Here is a 13,192-nt window from a genome sequence, read left to right on the forward strand (position 1 = left end):
AACATTAATAAAATGTGCTGCAGTTTAAATAATATTTGAAGAAAACCAAATTTTTTTTGCAAAATGAGTTCTGCAGGATTCAGTCATGGCAGCATAGTTTTCCTCTGCTTGCATGAAGCACTTCACAATGTTAATAAATACACAGAGAAATGTAAAGATGCTTTCTATGATACATCATACTGACCAATTTTCCCTACTCCACAAAATTCCACATAATAAAAAGTAATCATTAATAAATCAAAAGTACAAAGCATTACTAATAAATCTGTTAATCATACATCTTCATAAAAATGTAGTTGCACACAACAACCCATAAGTTTCTGAGATGGAGTAATAAGTAGAAAACTAATGAATAACCATAAACAAAGTTCTGAAACATCTGAGTAATCAATCCATTAATATGGAATGAGCATACTGATCAGATAATTTGAGATCTTAAACAACTCTGAAAGCTGTTTCTTCAGATGCTGATGGATATGTACAACTCTGTATCTACATCCCAACTGCCTGATAAAATAAGACAAACTTCGAGACTCACACTCTACAGGGAGAAGAGATGTAACACTCATCTGCTGCCAATTAAGTGGCTAAAAAGTGGCCAATCATGCATGTAAAATATTCTGCACAAATTTTATCAGCCAGTGACCTGAAGATGAAGGCAAGTGGTGTATGGGAATTATTGTTCTTTTTTGTTATGAATGAGTAATATTTCATTATTTGGTATTTGTTCTGTATTCGTGTAAGTGTGTTAAGGGCCACTATGAAAAAACAAACACACAAACGAACACTGCATCGCTGTACCCTTCACATGACCATCCAAATATCAAAACCAACATTAGTGGTTTTTTCGAGACAAGTTTGATTGACTTACCATCTTTAGGAGATGACAAATTGTTGTCTTTCCTGAACCTGATGGTCCCATTAGCACGACACCCATTCGTTGTTGCAGCTGCTCATATACTTCTAAACATTTCTTTTCCTGCAAGTAACAGAACAAATAACTGACAACCATTAATATGTTACAGACTGCATGAGCATACACAAAGTTAAAATAATTTCACTATTTTGCTTATCCCAAACTTTTCAAAATTTCAAGCAATTGGCAAATGACAGAAATGTACACACTTTTAAGACGAGACAAGACTGAAGGAAAGCCACCCTTTTCAGAGATTTTAGTTGAGGGAAAGTTACATGATTGTTTTGGAAACTTGTTGTATGATAAACTGACCCACATAGAATGATATTTCAATGGGCACAGTTTCCAGCATCTTACCCAAAATAGAGCTGTGCTGAACACTCTGATAGATAGAGTTAGTAGCATATCATATGAGAACTATCTCAGCAGCAAATTAAATCATCTAACCAGTGTGTTTACACAATATGACTCTCAAGCCCATGAAATCAAGTTAGCTCCTCTGGAAAAGACACATCCAAATCCATCCAATGGAAAAAGCAACATCAGTCCATAGTCTTCCTCCCACTTTGTGGAGCAACAGAAAGTAAAACTGGATGAATCTCTAACAGCTATGGGATTAAGACAGACTTTAAGCCAGCTAAGAAAATCAAAGAGATGTTGCATCCTGTGAAGGAGAGTCATTGCTTCTGAGTTGTAGGTGTGTATGATATTGCATTTTAATGTGGCAATAGTTATGTGGGATAGTCTATTTGAACCATCTCCCAGCATTATTCTGAATATCTGCAGCACATCATGAACAGAAATCTAAAACAATCTTGGGTTGTTGAACACAGGCTTATAAATGAGTGCAAAAACATTATTTGAGCAGACAGTCATTCTATCTCTTGCTTGAAACTACTGTCACTCAATCATTAACCCTATGGCACATACCATCCACTGCAAAGGATAGCTGTTAATGATCACTTCTTGGACTTTTTCAATCAGTCCTGAGGCTGCAAGTGCACACAGTCCACTGCAGTGGGCACTTCTTACTGGTGTTGGTCCTGGATGCATTTACAGCCTCCAGAATGACTGAAAACACCAAAGAAGTGACTATCAAAAGCCTTCCAATGCAGTGAAAATCATGCGCCATAGGGTTAGAGGCTGTGAAAATTAGATTGAGTCAACAACTCACATGATATGGGCTAGGCACTCTGCAATGTATAGAATCAGGCACTAGATAGCATGAGTCTCTAGTTGCAGTGGGCACTGTTACAGCATTTACATTTGTGTGTTTCCATTACTTCTTTAAGAATGAGTTACTTTTCTGACAAAGGCTATGGTGGATACTACCAAAAGCTCATATTTTTCATTGAGAAGTAACATGAGAATTACTCTGAGAATATTTAACTTTCCCATAAAGTTACATTACTTTTGGGCATCCTCTATTATCTTCATGCTTCATGGTGAATAGAAGAACTGCCCATGTAACGGAAATGGAAGAAGAATGAGTCAGATAATTAGATGGTAGAAACAAGTTTGTACATAACAGATGATGCTTTGTCAATGGAAATTAAAAAGGACAATGTAGGCTGTAAAACATTGAAGAACTAAACTGTGCCCCACTGAGCACTAAACAAGTGACAAATAGAGCAGGATAGGAGCAACAAAAAGAAAAAAAGCAATATTAACTGATGTTTTGTTCCATTATAAATTATACATACCTGTCTTTCATTAAAATGTAATCCAAGCTCTGAAAAACTTGTTTTCAAGGCTTCTTTGAGCATTTTTCCAGTTGATTCAACAAATTCAGTTCCAGGAAACATGTCTTGAACTAAGGCATCAAATTTTTTACAGTCGGCAAAGGTTAGTTTTGATGCTGTGTTCAAACGCAGCACTGAGACAACTAACTGAGTTTCATCAGATTCTGATAAAGGACTGTTATTTGAAGTGCCTTTCTCTCTCTGATGTGCTCGAATAGCAGCTCCACATCCTCCAAGTATAGTCTTCAGTGCTCGGAGGCCCCAGTCATAGTGTTGTTGCTTTGACAGTAGTTTCCTACAAACAATTTCACAGTGTGACTCACAAAGCTATTTAAACAAAATCCTATATGCTATGGTGATAGCATAAACAACTGCACCCGTGCCTTCATTAGGACCACAAAATCTTTTGCAGCATAGTCAATGAGAAAATATTGTATGGTGCTCAACATGAGTTACTTCATAGTAAGTATACAACTTTTGGAGAGTAGCCTCATCAGAAACAAAATTAATTATCTGTTGGTAAAGCCTTATCAGTACAATGGTCATATTGACATTGACCCATGTCTTACAGTGAAAGAATGTAGAGTTTCAATGTGCAGATTCAGGGTACAGTTGTACAGAGTGCTGCATTAGGTTCATCTTATAATAACTGAAGTAGTAGGTACTCCAATGTTAATTCATTTTTATGGCAAATTTTTTCTGAAAGTGCTCAACAGTTTCATTCAGAACTGACATTAATTGAAAATCAAGGATTTTTTATATGTGCCATACTTAGAATTTAAACTGTACAATTTTATATGAGTGATTAGATTAGATTCAGTTCTCATTCCATAGGCCCAAAAATGAGATGATTCTCATGAGTGTGGAACATGTCAGAAAGTATAACATAAAAAGCATAGAACATCTGAATATAATTCTCGCTTCCTGTGTCATTTGTCAGGAAAATGTCAACATATGTGAATACATTACAGTAAACTGGAATTGCTAATGTTTAACAGAATTAATACACTGTCAGAATGAAACATAGTTATGCACTTTTAATAAATTTATCATATAAAAAATACTTAATCTTGACTGTTGTGACCAAGTGCTGTCAAAACCGAAATCTAACAGACACTTTTATTTAAGCTGGTCTAACAGTCCCTATTGAAGATATTCATCTATGGAATAGAAGGTGTTGCCTGCCAAAAAGCCTTTCAAACCCTGTTTAAACTGTGTCTTATCTGAAACCAAGTTTTTAATGATTGCTGGCAATTTACTGAAAATGTGTGTTCCTGAATATTAGGGCCCTTTTTGGAACAATGCAATACATTTTAGGTATTTGTGTAGATTGTCCTTATTCCTGATATCAATATTAACTATTGAGATGTAGGTTGGAAATAGAGCCATATTATTTGCAACAAATTTCATAAAGGAATAAATATACTGAGAAGCAGTAGTCAGAATACCAGTGTCCTGAACAAGTTTCTACATGAATTACAACGCAAATGAGTCTTATTGTATGCTTTTGTATTCTAATAACTTTTGCTCAGTTTGATGAGTTACCTCAAAATATGATCCGATATAACATAATAGAATGAAAGAAAGCAAAGTATGTAAACTTTTTTATATTTATGTCACCTAAATCTGACATCATTTGCATTGCAAATACAGACCTGTTTAGGCAATTCAGCTGTTCTGTGGAATGCCTTTCCAAAGTAAATTTATTATCAGGTCGTAATTCCAGAAATTTAACACTGTCAACCCCCTCTATCTGCATGTCTTCATATGTTATACATATACTGGAAGGAAATCTCTTACAGGTTCTGAACTGAATACAGAGGGTCTTTTCAAAGTTTAATGATAGTGAATTAGTATTAAACCTTTTATTAATGTCGGTAAAAATTTGATTAGCAGCCATTTCTGAAACTGTACTTGATTTGCTATTTATTGCAATGTTCGTATCATCTGCAAAAACTTAGCATCTGGTATTGCAACAGTCAAGAGGTCACTAACGTCCACAGGAAAAAGCAATGGATCAAAGAAGCAACCTTGAGGAACACCACCTGTAATTAATTTCCAATCAGATGAAGACTGATTGCTTCTCCCACAGGCATTCCATAATGACACCCATTGTCTCCTGTTAATTAAATAAGACTGAAACCATTTTGCAGCACTGGCAGTGACACCATAATATTGTAATTTACTTACAAGACTACTGTGATTCACACAGTCAGATATTTTTGACAGGTCACAGAAAATTCCAGTAACCTCTAATTTGTTACCTACTGTGTTAAGTACATTCTCACTGTACATGTAAATAGCCTTCTACACCACAGAATCCTTGGGGATGCAAATTGTGACTTTAATAATATATTTTTTGCAGTCAGATACTTAACAAGATGCTTGAACACAACCTTTTCAAATTTTTTGGAAAAGCCAACAAAAGCGATACTGGTCATTAGTTTGACAGTATCTCTTTACCTCCCTCTCGTAAAGGGTATATTTTAGCCACTCTGTTCCACTGATAAGAGATTGATTACACAAATAACTTAAGGTAGAACTCAACTCACAAGAACACTCTTTGATTAACTTGGTTGATGTGTTACTGTGACCACTAGAATACTTTGATTTTAAGGATTTTATGATTGATACTACTTCTTTTGGAGAAGTGAATGTCAATTCCATTTTACTGAAGTTATTTGTAGAGACTGGATTGGTCTCAGATATTCCATTGCACTGTTTACTGAACCCGATAATCACAAGCTGCCAGTAACAGAAAGACAGAACTTGTTTAAGAGATTTGCAACACCACAAGTGCTTGTTACCCATGTCTCATTTATTTTTAAAGCTATCTGTTCCTCTTCCTTTCTGGCCACTCCTGTCTCTGTCTTCACTATATCTCATATAGTTTTTATTTTGTTGCCTGATGTAATTATCTTTTTATCATAATAAAAGTGCTTAGATTTCTGGATTACTTGCTTCAATATTTTGTAGTATTCTTTGTAATGCATTACAATGCTAACATCAGAGCAGTTTCTAGATAATAATTATAGTTTCCTTTTCGTCTCACATGATATCTTGATTTCTTGTGTAATCCATGGTTTGTTTTTTGATCTCTGATCTGAGTTACCTTTAGGGCAAAACAATTTTCAAATGAGAAAGTAACTTTATTAATGAATGCTCTTTATTTTCCATTTGTGTCAGAAGTATTGTAAACATCTATTCAGTTCATGTCTTTGAGCAGTCTCCTAAAATTCCCAATTTCCGACTGACTTATTATCCTGCTGCACTCAGATTTAATAGATTTTATATCCTGACAAATTTCAATATTTAACATAAAATGATGAATGTCATTATCAGATAGCCCATTTAGTAATGGTCTTGTGATATGACTTTTTTCCCTAGATTTGTCTACAAAGATATTATCAACAGCAGTCTCAGAGCATTTACATACCTTAGTTGCAATGTTCACAGCATAAATTAAATTGAATGTAGTGTTAGTGATAGCAATAATTGTGCACTGACAGAGCTTTTCAATAAATCCACATTAAAATCACCAGCAACCACAGTTTCCTTTTTTTACTGTGAGATGGGGCAACAGAGCTTCCAAGTTTTTTACGAAGAGGTTAAAGTTTCCTGAAGGTGCTCTGTATATACATACTATTATAAAGGACTTGTTGTGGAATACTACTTCTGTTGCACAAATTGCTCTTGCTGCTCTGAGCAAAATTTATCAAAATAAATTCTTGAAATTAAAACAGTTTCTGACAAATGTGAAAACTCCTCCTTTCTTCATATTTTCTCCACAGAAGTAAGAGGCTAACTTAATTCCTGTAACATTTAACAATTCTAACCAGTGGTCACACGATTTTCAGAGAGGCAAATGATATCAACTGGTTTGGTCAACTCTAATTCTTCAACACAAATGAGCAACTCATTGAGCTTCACCCTCAGTCCTTGGATATTCTGGTGCAATAAAGATAACTGATTTTGTGCACTGGCTGAATTACAATTGGATGGACCTAATTTTTCTGTCCATTTCTGAACATCTCCAGTCTCAATTAGAGGCTGTTTGCATGAATTATGTACATCAAAATTTCCTTTCTGGCCACCTGTTTCATCAATGTGAAAGTCATTTTCAACCTGTCTCTGAACGTATTTTGTTTCTACCTTTCCCACCCTAAAAAACACTGCTGTTCTGCCACTTGCAACCACTGGTACTTTACCACATGTGATAGTGACCCCCCCCCCCCCCCCCCCTTAATAGTATTTGCTATTACCCCAGGCAACTTTCCCTTCCCTTTCCTATTGAGGTGAAGGCCACGGCTAATATAGTCCCACCTATTGAGGTAGTCAACAGGAACTACAGCTATATGAGACCCCATACCTGATCCAAGAAGCGATTCCACCTCTAAATTAACTCTCCTAAAAGAACAGTTTAAATGAGGTCAGTCATGTTGCCTCAGAACAGACACATCCCCAACACCAGTATGTCTTGTTGCTGAAGCTACTGTTAACAGATCACCCTCAAATGAACAATTCAGGTCTCTGTCTATGCTGTTGCCTGCCCCATCCACTATTATCACAGTGTCTTCCTTTGTGACATCTTTGCGAAGTGAACCTGACCCAGACTTGCACTAGGTTTAAAAAACTTGTGACCTGGTAACCTGACCATAGTTCATCCTGTAACAGTTGGCCAACAGCTCTACCATGTGAACTACCTAACAACAAAATTTTCTTCTTCTTCACATCTTTTTCTGACTTCTCAAACATTCAAACATTTTTTGAATTTTTGTTGTGTCCTATCTACTCATACACCTACTTTTGGCTCACCAGTTTCCAATTGTGACAACAGGTCAAACCTGTTTTCCACATTGACAATAAAACTGTCTTATAAAGTCCTGTTCCTATTTCTTCCATAACCCATTTTCACTTCCAACCTCTCTTTTCCTTTCTCTCCCCTTAACCTTTCCAGATCTTGTTTTGCCTTATTTAGTTCTGCCTGAAGGACAGCAATCTTCTCCTCCTTCCACTATCTCCATATCTTTATAGCAAATCCTACAAAACCAATGGGCCTTGTTTATTTCCCCACTTCTCATACCATTACAGTCACCCACATGAAAGAAACTGCAACAACCCTCACACTACATGCTGGAACTAACAGTCCTATGGCATGTCATACACTTCTTACTCATAGCAAACAAATTTTAGCTTAACTTCCTTTAATATATTAAACATTTTCAAAGCCCAGAGTTAAGTAAAGCAGTCTCTCACAGTAATAACTCTCTAATTTATACATAGTGATTCATAGATTATATGTGACTCAAATAGACAACAAAAGAAGCGAGCTCACTAACAAAAGTTTATAGCTTTCTTGACTAACTACTGTAAAACTTTTTTCATCTTATTTTATTATTTATTGCTGAATAATCATAAATAAGTACAGGCTATTCAGGAGAAATACAGTGTACCAAAACACAAAAGAAGTGGGAAATACAGTACAGATATTATAGGTGAAAGAGGGGCATTCTGTATTTGTAAAAAAATACACTTCTCTTAATATTGATGCACTTATTCTCCACAACTAAATAACAAGAGTGTTAGTAAAAACTACCACAGCTGTTTTTCAGGTATATGTGTTATCCATAGTTGTTTCTGTTGTAAGCGTACATTTTTCAGATAACCTAAAATTCACCAACAGTCTCCATGGCTAATTCTCATAAAGCAGCAGAAATTTGTTGAAGGCATGACTCGAAACTGTCTAATCACTATGCTCAATGCTAAATGGCACATTCTGTAATTTGCTAAGCACACTGAAACTCTTTGCCCATCACTTTGCACAAGCACAGCCATCAGTACATGCAGGGAACATAACCACATGCTGTGCTATCATACAGATGAGAAAAAAATCTTTTGCAATTGAATGTTTTATTTGTGTGTACCAAACATGTTTTACCTATTCATGATAGGCACCTTCAGTGGTGCATAATATAAAGAAAATTATTTAATTATTCAAATTACCTATTCATGATAGGCATCTTCAGTAGTGCATAATATAAAGAAAATTATTTAATTATTCAAATTGTGATAGGACATCTGTAGTGATCCTTGAAAGACTGCCCAGAGCACAAAAAATCACTTGGGGTAGAGTCCTGAGATGATTGTCAAATGCTTAATTTTATGTGTTCTATTGTTTGCTCTGCAGTCAAGTCAGCAGATGAATGGAAACCATACCTTTTCAAGGTGTAACCACATGTTTCTTGACCCATCCCAGTGCAGTTCAGCTCCAACAAGGTTTGATATGGATCTTAAACCAGGTGAGCACTGTTGGGTGGCTGGTAATTGCAGCGTTGTCCACACATAGAAAGAATTGATATGAGGGTTGGAACTTTAATAGTGGTAACTATTTATTTACAGCTCGTACAAAATAGATACATGTTTCAAAGTTTTACTGATCTTCAAAGTAGTCACCAGCATTGTGTATAGCACATTGCCAGCAATGTGGAAGTCATAGGATACTCTTAGCAGTGACAGTTATGTTGACAGTTGGAGTGGCACAGTCTATTGCCCGACAAATTTGTAGTAGTTCTGAAGCGAATGCCTCGAAGTGTTTCCTTCAGTTTACAAATTGAGTTGAACTCACAAGGGCTTAAGTCAGGGGAGTGCAGTACGTGGTATAGCACTTAGCAGCCCCATCAGTCAAACAAATCAGTAAGAGCTTGCACAGTATGTGCTTGAGCATTGTCCTGCAAAATGATGGTCAGGTCCTGCAGAAAGTGTTATCACTTCTGTCTCTAAGCTGGTCGTAGGTTGTGTTCCAAAAATGAACAGCATGGAGACAGAAGTGATGACACTTTCTGCAGGACCTGACCATAATTTTGCAAGACAATGCTCAAGCACGTATAGTACAAGATGTTACTAATTTGTTTGACTAATGGGGCTGCTAAGTGCTAGACCACCTACTGCACTCCCCTGACTTAAGCCCTCATGAGTTCAACTCAGTTTCTAAACTTAAGGAAACACTTCACAGCATTCGCTTCAGAACTGGTACATATTTGTTGGGCAACAGACTGCACCACTCGAACTGTCGACACAACTGGTACTGCTAAGTGTATCCTACGACTTCCATGTTACTGGCAACGGGTTATACACAATGCTGGTGACTACTTTGAAGATCAGTAAAACTTTGAAACACGTATCTGTTTTGTACAAGCTGTAAATAAATAGTTGCTACTATTAAAGTTTCAACCCTCGTAATTTCTGCATCAACCCAGGGTGGTTTCTGTGGCTTCAAATGAGTTGTCAGTCAATCTTGGGGGGCATCATAGAAGGGAAAGTTCTTACGAGAAGTGATCTTCTTGAATATGTTTATTGTAGCTGCTTTCCTCCTTACATCTTGCAGATCAGTAACAGCTAGTTCAGGCAACCACTGAAAGAAAGTAGATCTAACAGCACTAGTGATAATGCCTCATGGATTCATTAAGCTACATATCAGTCTTTGTTGTGTGGGCACTGCTTTCCAATAAAGGAGCACAACATTCAGTAGTAGAATACATAAGAGTGAGAGCAGCATATCACAGAGTTGTGGCATCTGCACCCCAACTGCTTCTCGTAAAAGCAGATTCATTCTTGAGCTAAGATTCTTTCATAACTTAATTCACTGCTGTTTAAGTGATAATGACTGAACCAGAGTGATTCTCGGATATACTGGATTGTAATTATTTGGTTATTTGATTCCAGCAAAAGTCACATGTAGCTTTCTTTGGTTTTTTTATCACTTAGATGGAATACTGTAACCTCAAGTTTCTTTGGTTTTTTTATCACTTAGATGGAATACTGTAACCTCAAGTTTATCTACAGTAGACTTAAGTCTCCATTTATAGAAGTAATCACTACATTTCGTCAGATCACATGCCAGCACATTCTCACAGTGCAAAAGATATTTACTCTGGAGGACAAATGCTAGGATGTATTCATGATGGATTTTCACGGATTAAGTGTACGGCAACTCACGGATATTCAAGTTAAACAGAATGGGGACCAAATCAGATCCCTGAGGTAGGACATTATTTACAGTCTTCCGCTTGCTGACTTGACTATTGAGGATCACTTAAACACCTGTCAAGGAGCATGTTGTTCACTAGAAACACCAGCTTTTCACATGGGATGACTTCAATAGACTTTGTCATCAATGCCTTCCTCCATTCCTCCTCACAGTGTCATAAGCTTCCATTAGATCTAAAAAACTGCAGGTTCTACTACAGTTCTCAATGTTAAGAGCTGAGCACAGCAGCTCCAATGTTTCCTAAAGCTACCTTGTTCAGCAGGGATGATTTGATCAGTGGATTCTTGAATGCTATCTAGAATAAACCTTTCTAGTTGGTTTCTATGTCATGCTGAATAGCAATATTCAGTAGTGAGAAGCATTGGTTCTGTATTTGCCTGGTTTCAGGATGGCAATTATATTAGTCTGTTTGAAAGCTTTGGTAACTTTCAACTTCTCAAAATATCGCAGAAGAATTCAATGAGCCACAATTTCTGATTGCTTTAAGAAACTGTAGATATACACCATCAAAGCCAAAAGCTTCATTTACTTTTAATATCTTCAAGGCTATGTCAAGTTTCTCAATGCAGAGGTCACTTGAATAGTCTGTACGTCATTTTAGATGTAATCTCTTTACGTACAATTCATTTATTACAGTTCATGCATGTGCCTTGTCTATTTTAGTTTCTGTAATCTTTATTAGTCTGGATGCAACAGAGTTAGCATTCATATGTGTAACTGTGTTTGACGACTTTGGATCTGTACCAAATTTTCTTATAAGGTTCCAGGCTTTCCACCTAGAATGTGTGACCTTGAGCCCTGACATTGTTTTATGCCATTTTTCTTTTGTGTCCTCATTGGGAGTTCCCAATAGGTTATCAGCTATTGTGTCATTGTGAGATTCTTCACATTCAGCAAATAAATCATTGCATTCTTGAGACCATCTGAGGATGTACTCCTTCTGGAACCCACATGGAATACGTTTACTGGCATTAACTTTAATTGCACCCACATATTGTTCATAATTAGATGGAACTAGGGAAATCCACTGAAAAGTACTAGGTATTTCAAAATGAATATCAGGGCTTTATGGCTTTGTAGCATTTATCATATCAAATGAAAGAGCTACTCAAACATATCCGTTTGTATACCAGTGCACATGCTCATGCATTGTCTCTTGTGTCTTCCATTAGAAAGCACTAGTAGCAAAAATGCCAACTAGTGAAGAGAAAGGTTTTTGTGTTCTACTGTTTGCAAGGACTAGATCTGTTGTTATGGTGCAATATGTATTCTGTACTAAGTTCCGTTGTAATCCTCCAAGTGATGACAACATCCATAGAAGGAAACATCCATTTGAAGACACCACCTGTCTTCACAAAAGGAAGAGTATGGGAAGACCAAGAATGACAGAAAAAGGTGTTCAACAAGCGATACAGTCTTTCATGCATATCTCCAAGAAATCAGTCTGGAAGGCTAGTCATGAATTAGCAATTCCAGTGACATCTGTGTGGAGACTTTTAAGGGGACACTTACAACTACATCCCTATCTCAAGCAGTTGTTACAAGCTCTAAAACCTATAGACTACAGTTTAAATGTCACCTCTGCAAATGAAAAGTTGCTGCACGACAATGAACATTTTCTGGATTATGTGATCTTCAGTGATGAATCAATGTTTCAGCTAAGTGCGAATGTGAACATATGTAACATGCGCATCTGATGATCAGCAAATCCCCATAAAATGGTACATTTGCAACAAGACTCCCCCAAACCGAATGTTTCTTTTTGTTTTTTGTGCCAGGATGACTGAGCATGTTTTGCAAGGCCTTCACTTTCATACAATCTGATGCCATGCGATTTTTACATTTGAGAGTTCATAAAGGATCACATGTATATGCCTTTGCTACCAACTGATCTACACAACTTCAGAGACAGGACTGAAGTAGCTGTTGCAACAATTACTCAGACACTCTGACCAAGATTTGTGAAGAACTTGATGTGTGCAGTGTGACCAATGGTGCTCACATTGAACTTATGAAAAATAACTGTTTAAGTTAATTTTTCATTTGATGTATCATTTATTATCATAAGCTGAGTGTAATAAATGCTACAAGACCTTAAAACCCCAATATTCCACTTAAGACACCTGGTATTATCGAGACCTTTATGAAACAGTTCCTCATTCATCAACTGGAAATTCCATAAAGATGAAGTGGGCTAACTGAAATTCAGTGTCATAATTAATTATGACTTGCCTAATCATGAGAATAGTCTTATATCCATATGTCAGATCAGAAGGTTACTGGATATTTAAGGTTGTATGCAAATTATAAGGTGTATATATCTATCCATTTATTTAGAATGGCTCCACTGCTGTCTTCTTCCTGATATACCCAGAAATGACTATGGCTGTTGAAATTACCAACATACACAACTAGATGGCTGAAGGATCTTGCCTGTGGATTTGGTCATCTGGCTTGCAGAGGTTTGTAAATATTTATACCAATAGT

At 36.5% G+C, this 13,192-nt stretch overlaps 1 protein-coding gene across 1 annotated transcript in view; it reads right to left on the reverse strand.

Moving 5' to 3' along the window:
* The window catches only part of LOC126457597 (cytoplasmic dynein 2 heavy chain 1), an 808,157-nt gene that overhangs the window by 403,355 nt on the left and 391,610 nt on the right, over positions 1-13,192 (reverse strand). The window contains exons 32-33 of the mRNA XM_050094037.1: positions 2,620-2,953; positions 872-979 (exon numbers count right to left, since the gene is read on the reverse strand). Coding sequence (XP_049949994.1) covers positions 872-979; positions 2,620-2,953 — 442 coding nt within the window. The remainder of the gene's footprint in view (positions 1-871; positions 980-2,619; positions 2,954-13,192) is intronic.

This window comes from Schistocerca serialis, chromosome 2, assembly GCF_023864345.2.
Source record: "Schistocerca serialis cubense isolate TAMUIC-IGC-003099 chromosome 2, iqSchSeri2.2, whole genome shotgun sequence".
Classification (NCBI taxonomy): Eukaryota; Metazoa; Arthropoda; class Insecta; order Orthoptera; family Acrididae; genus Schistocerca; species Schistocerca serialis.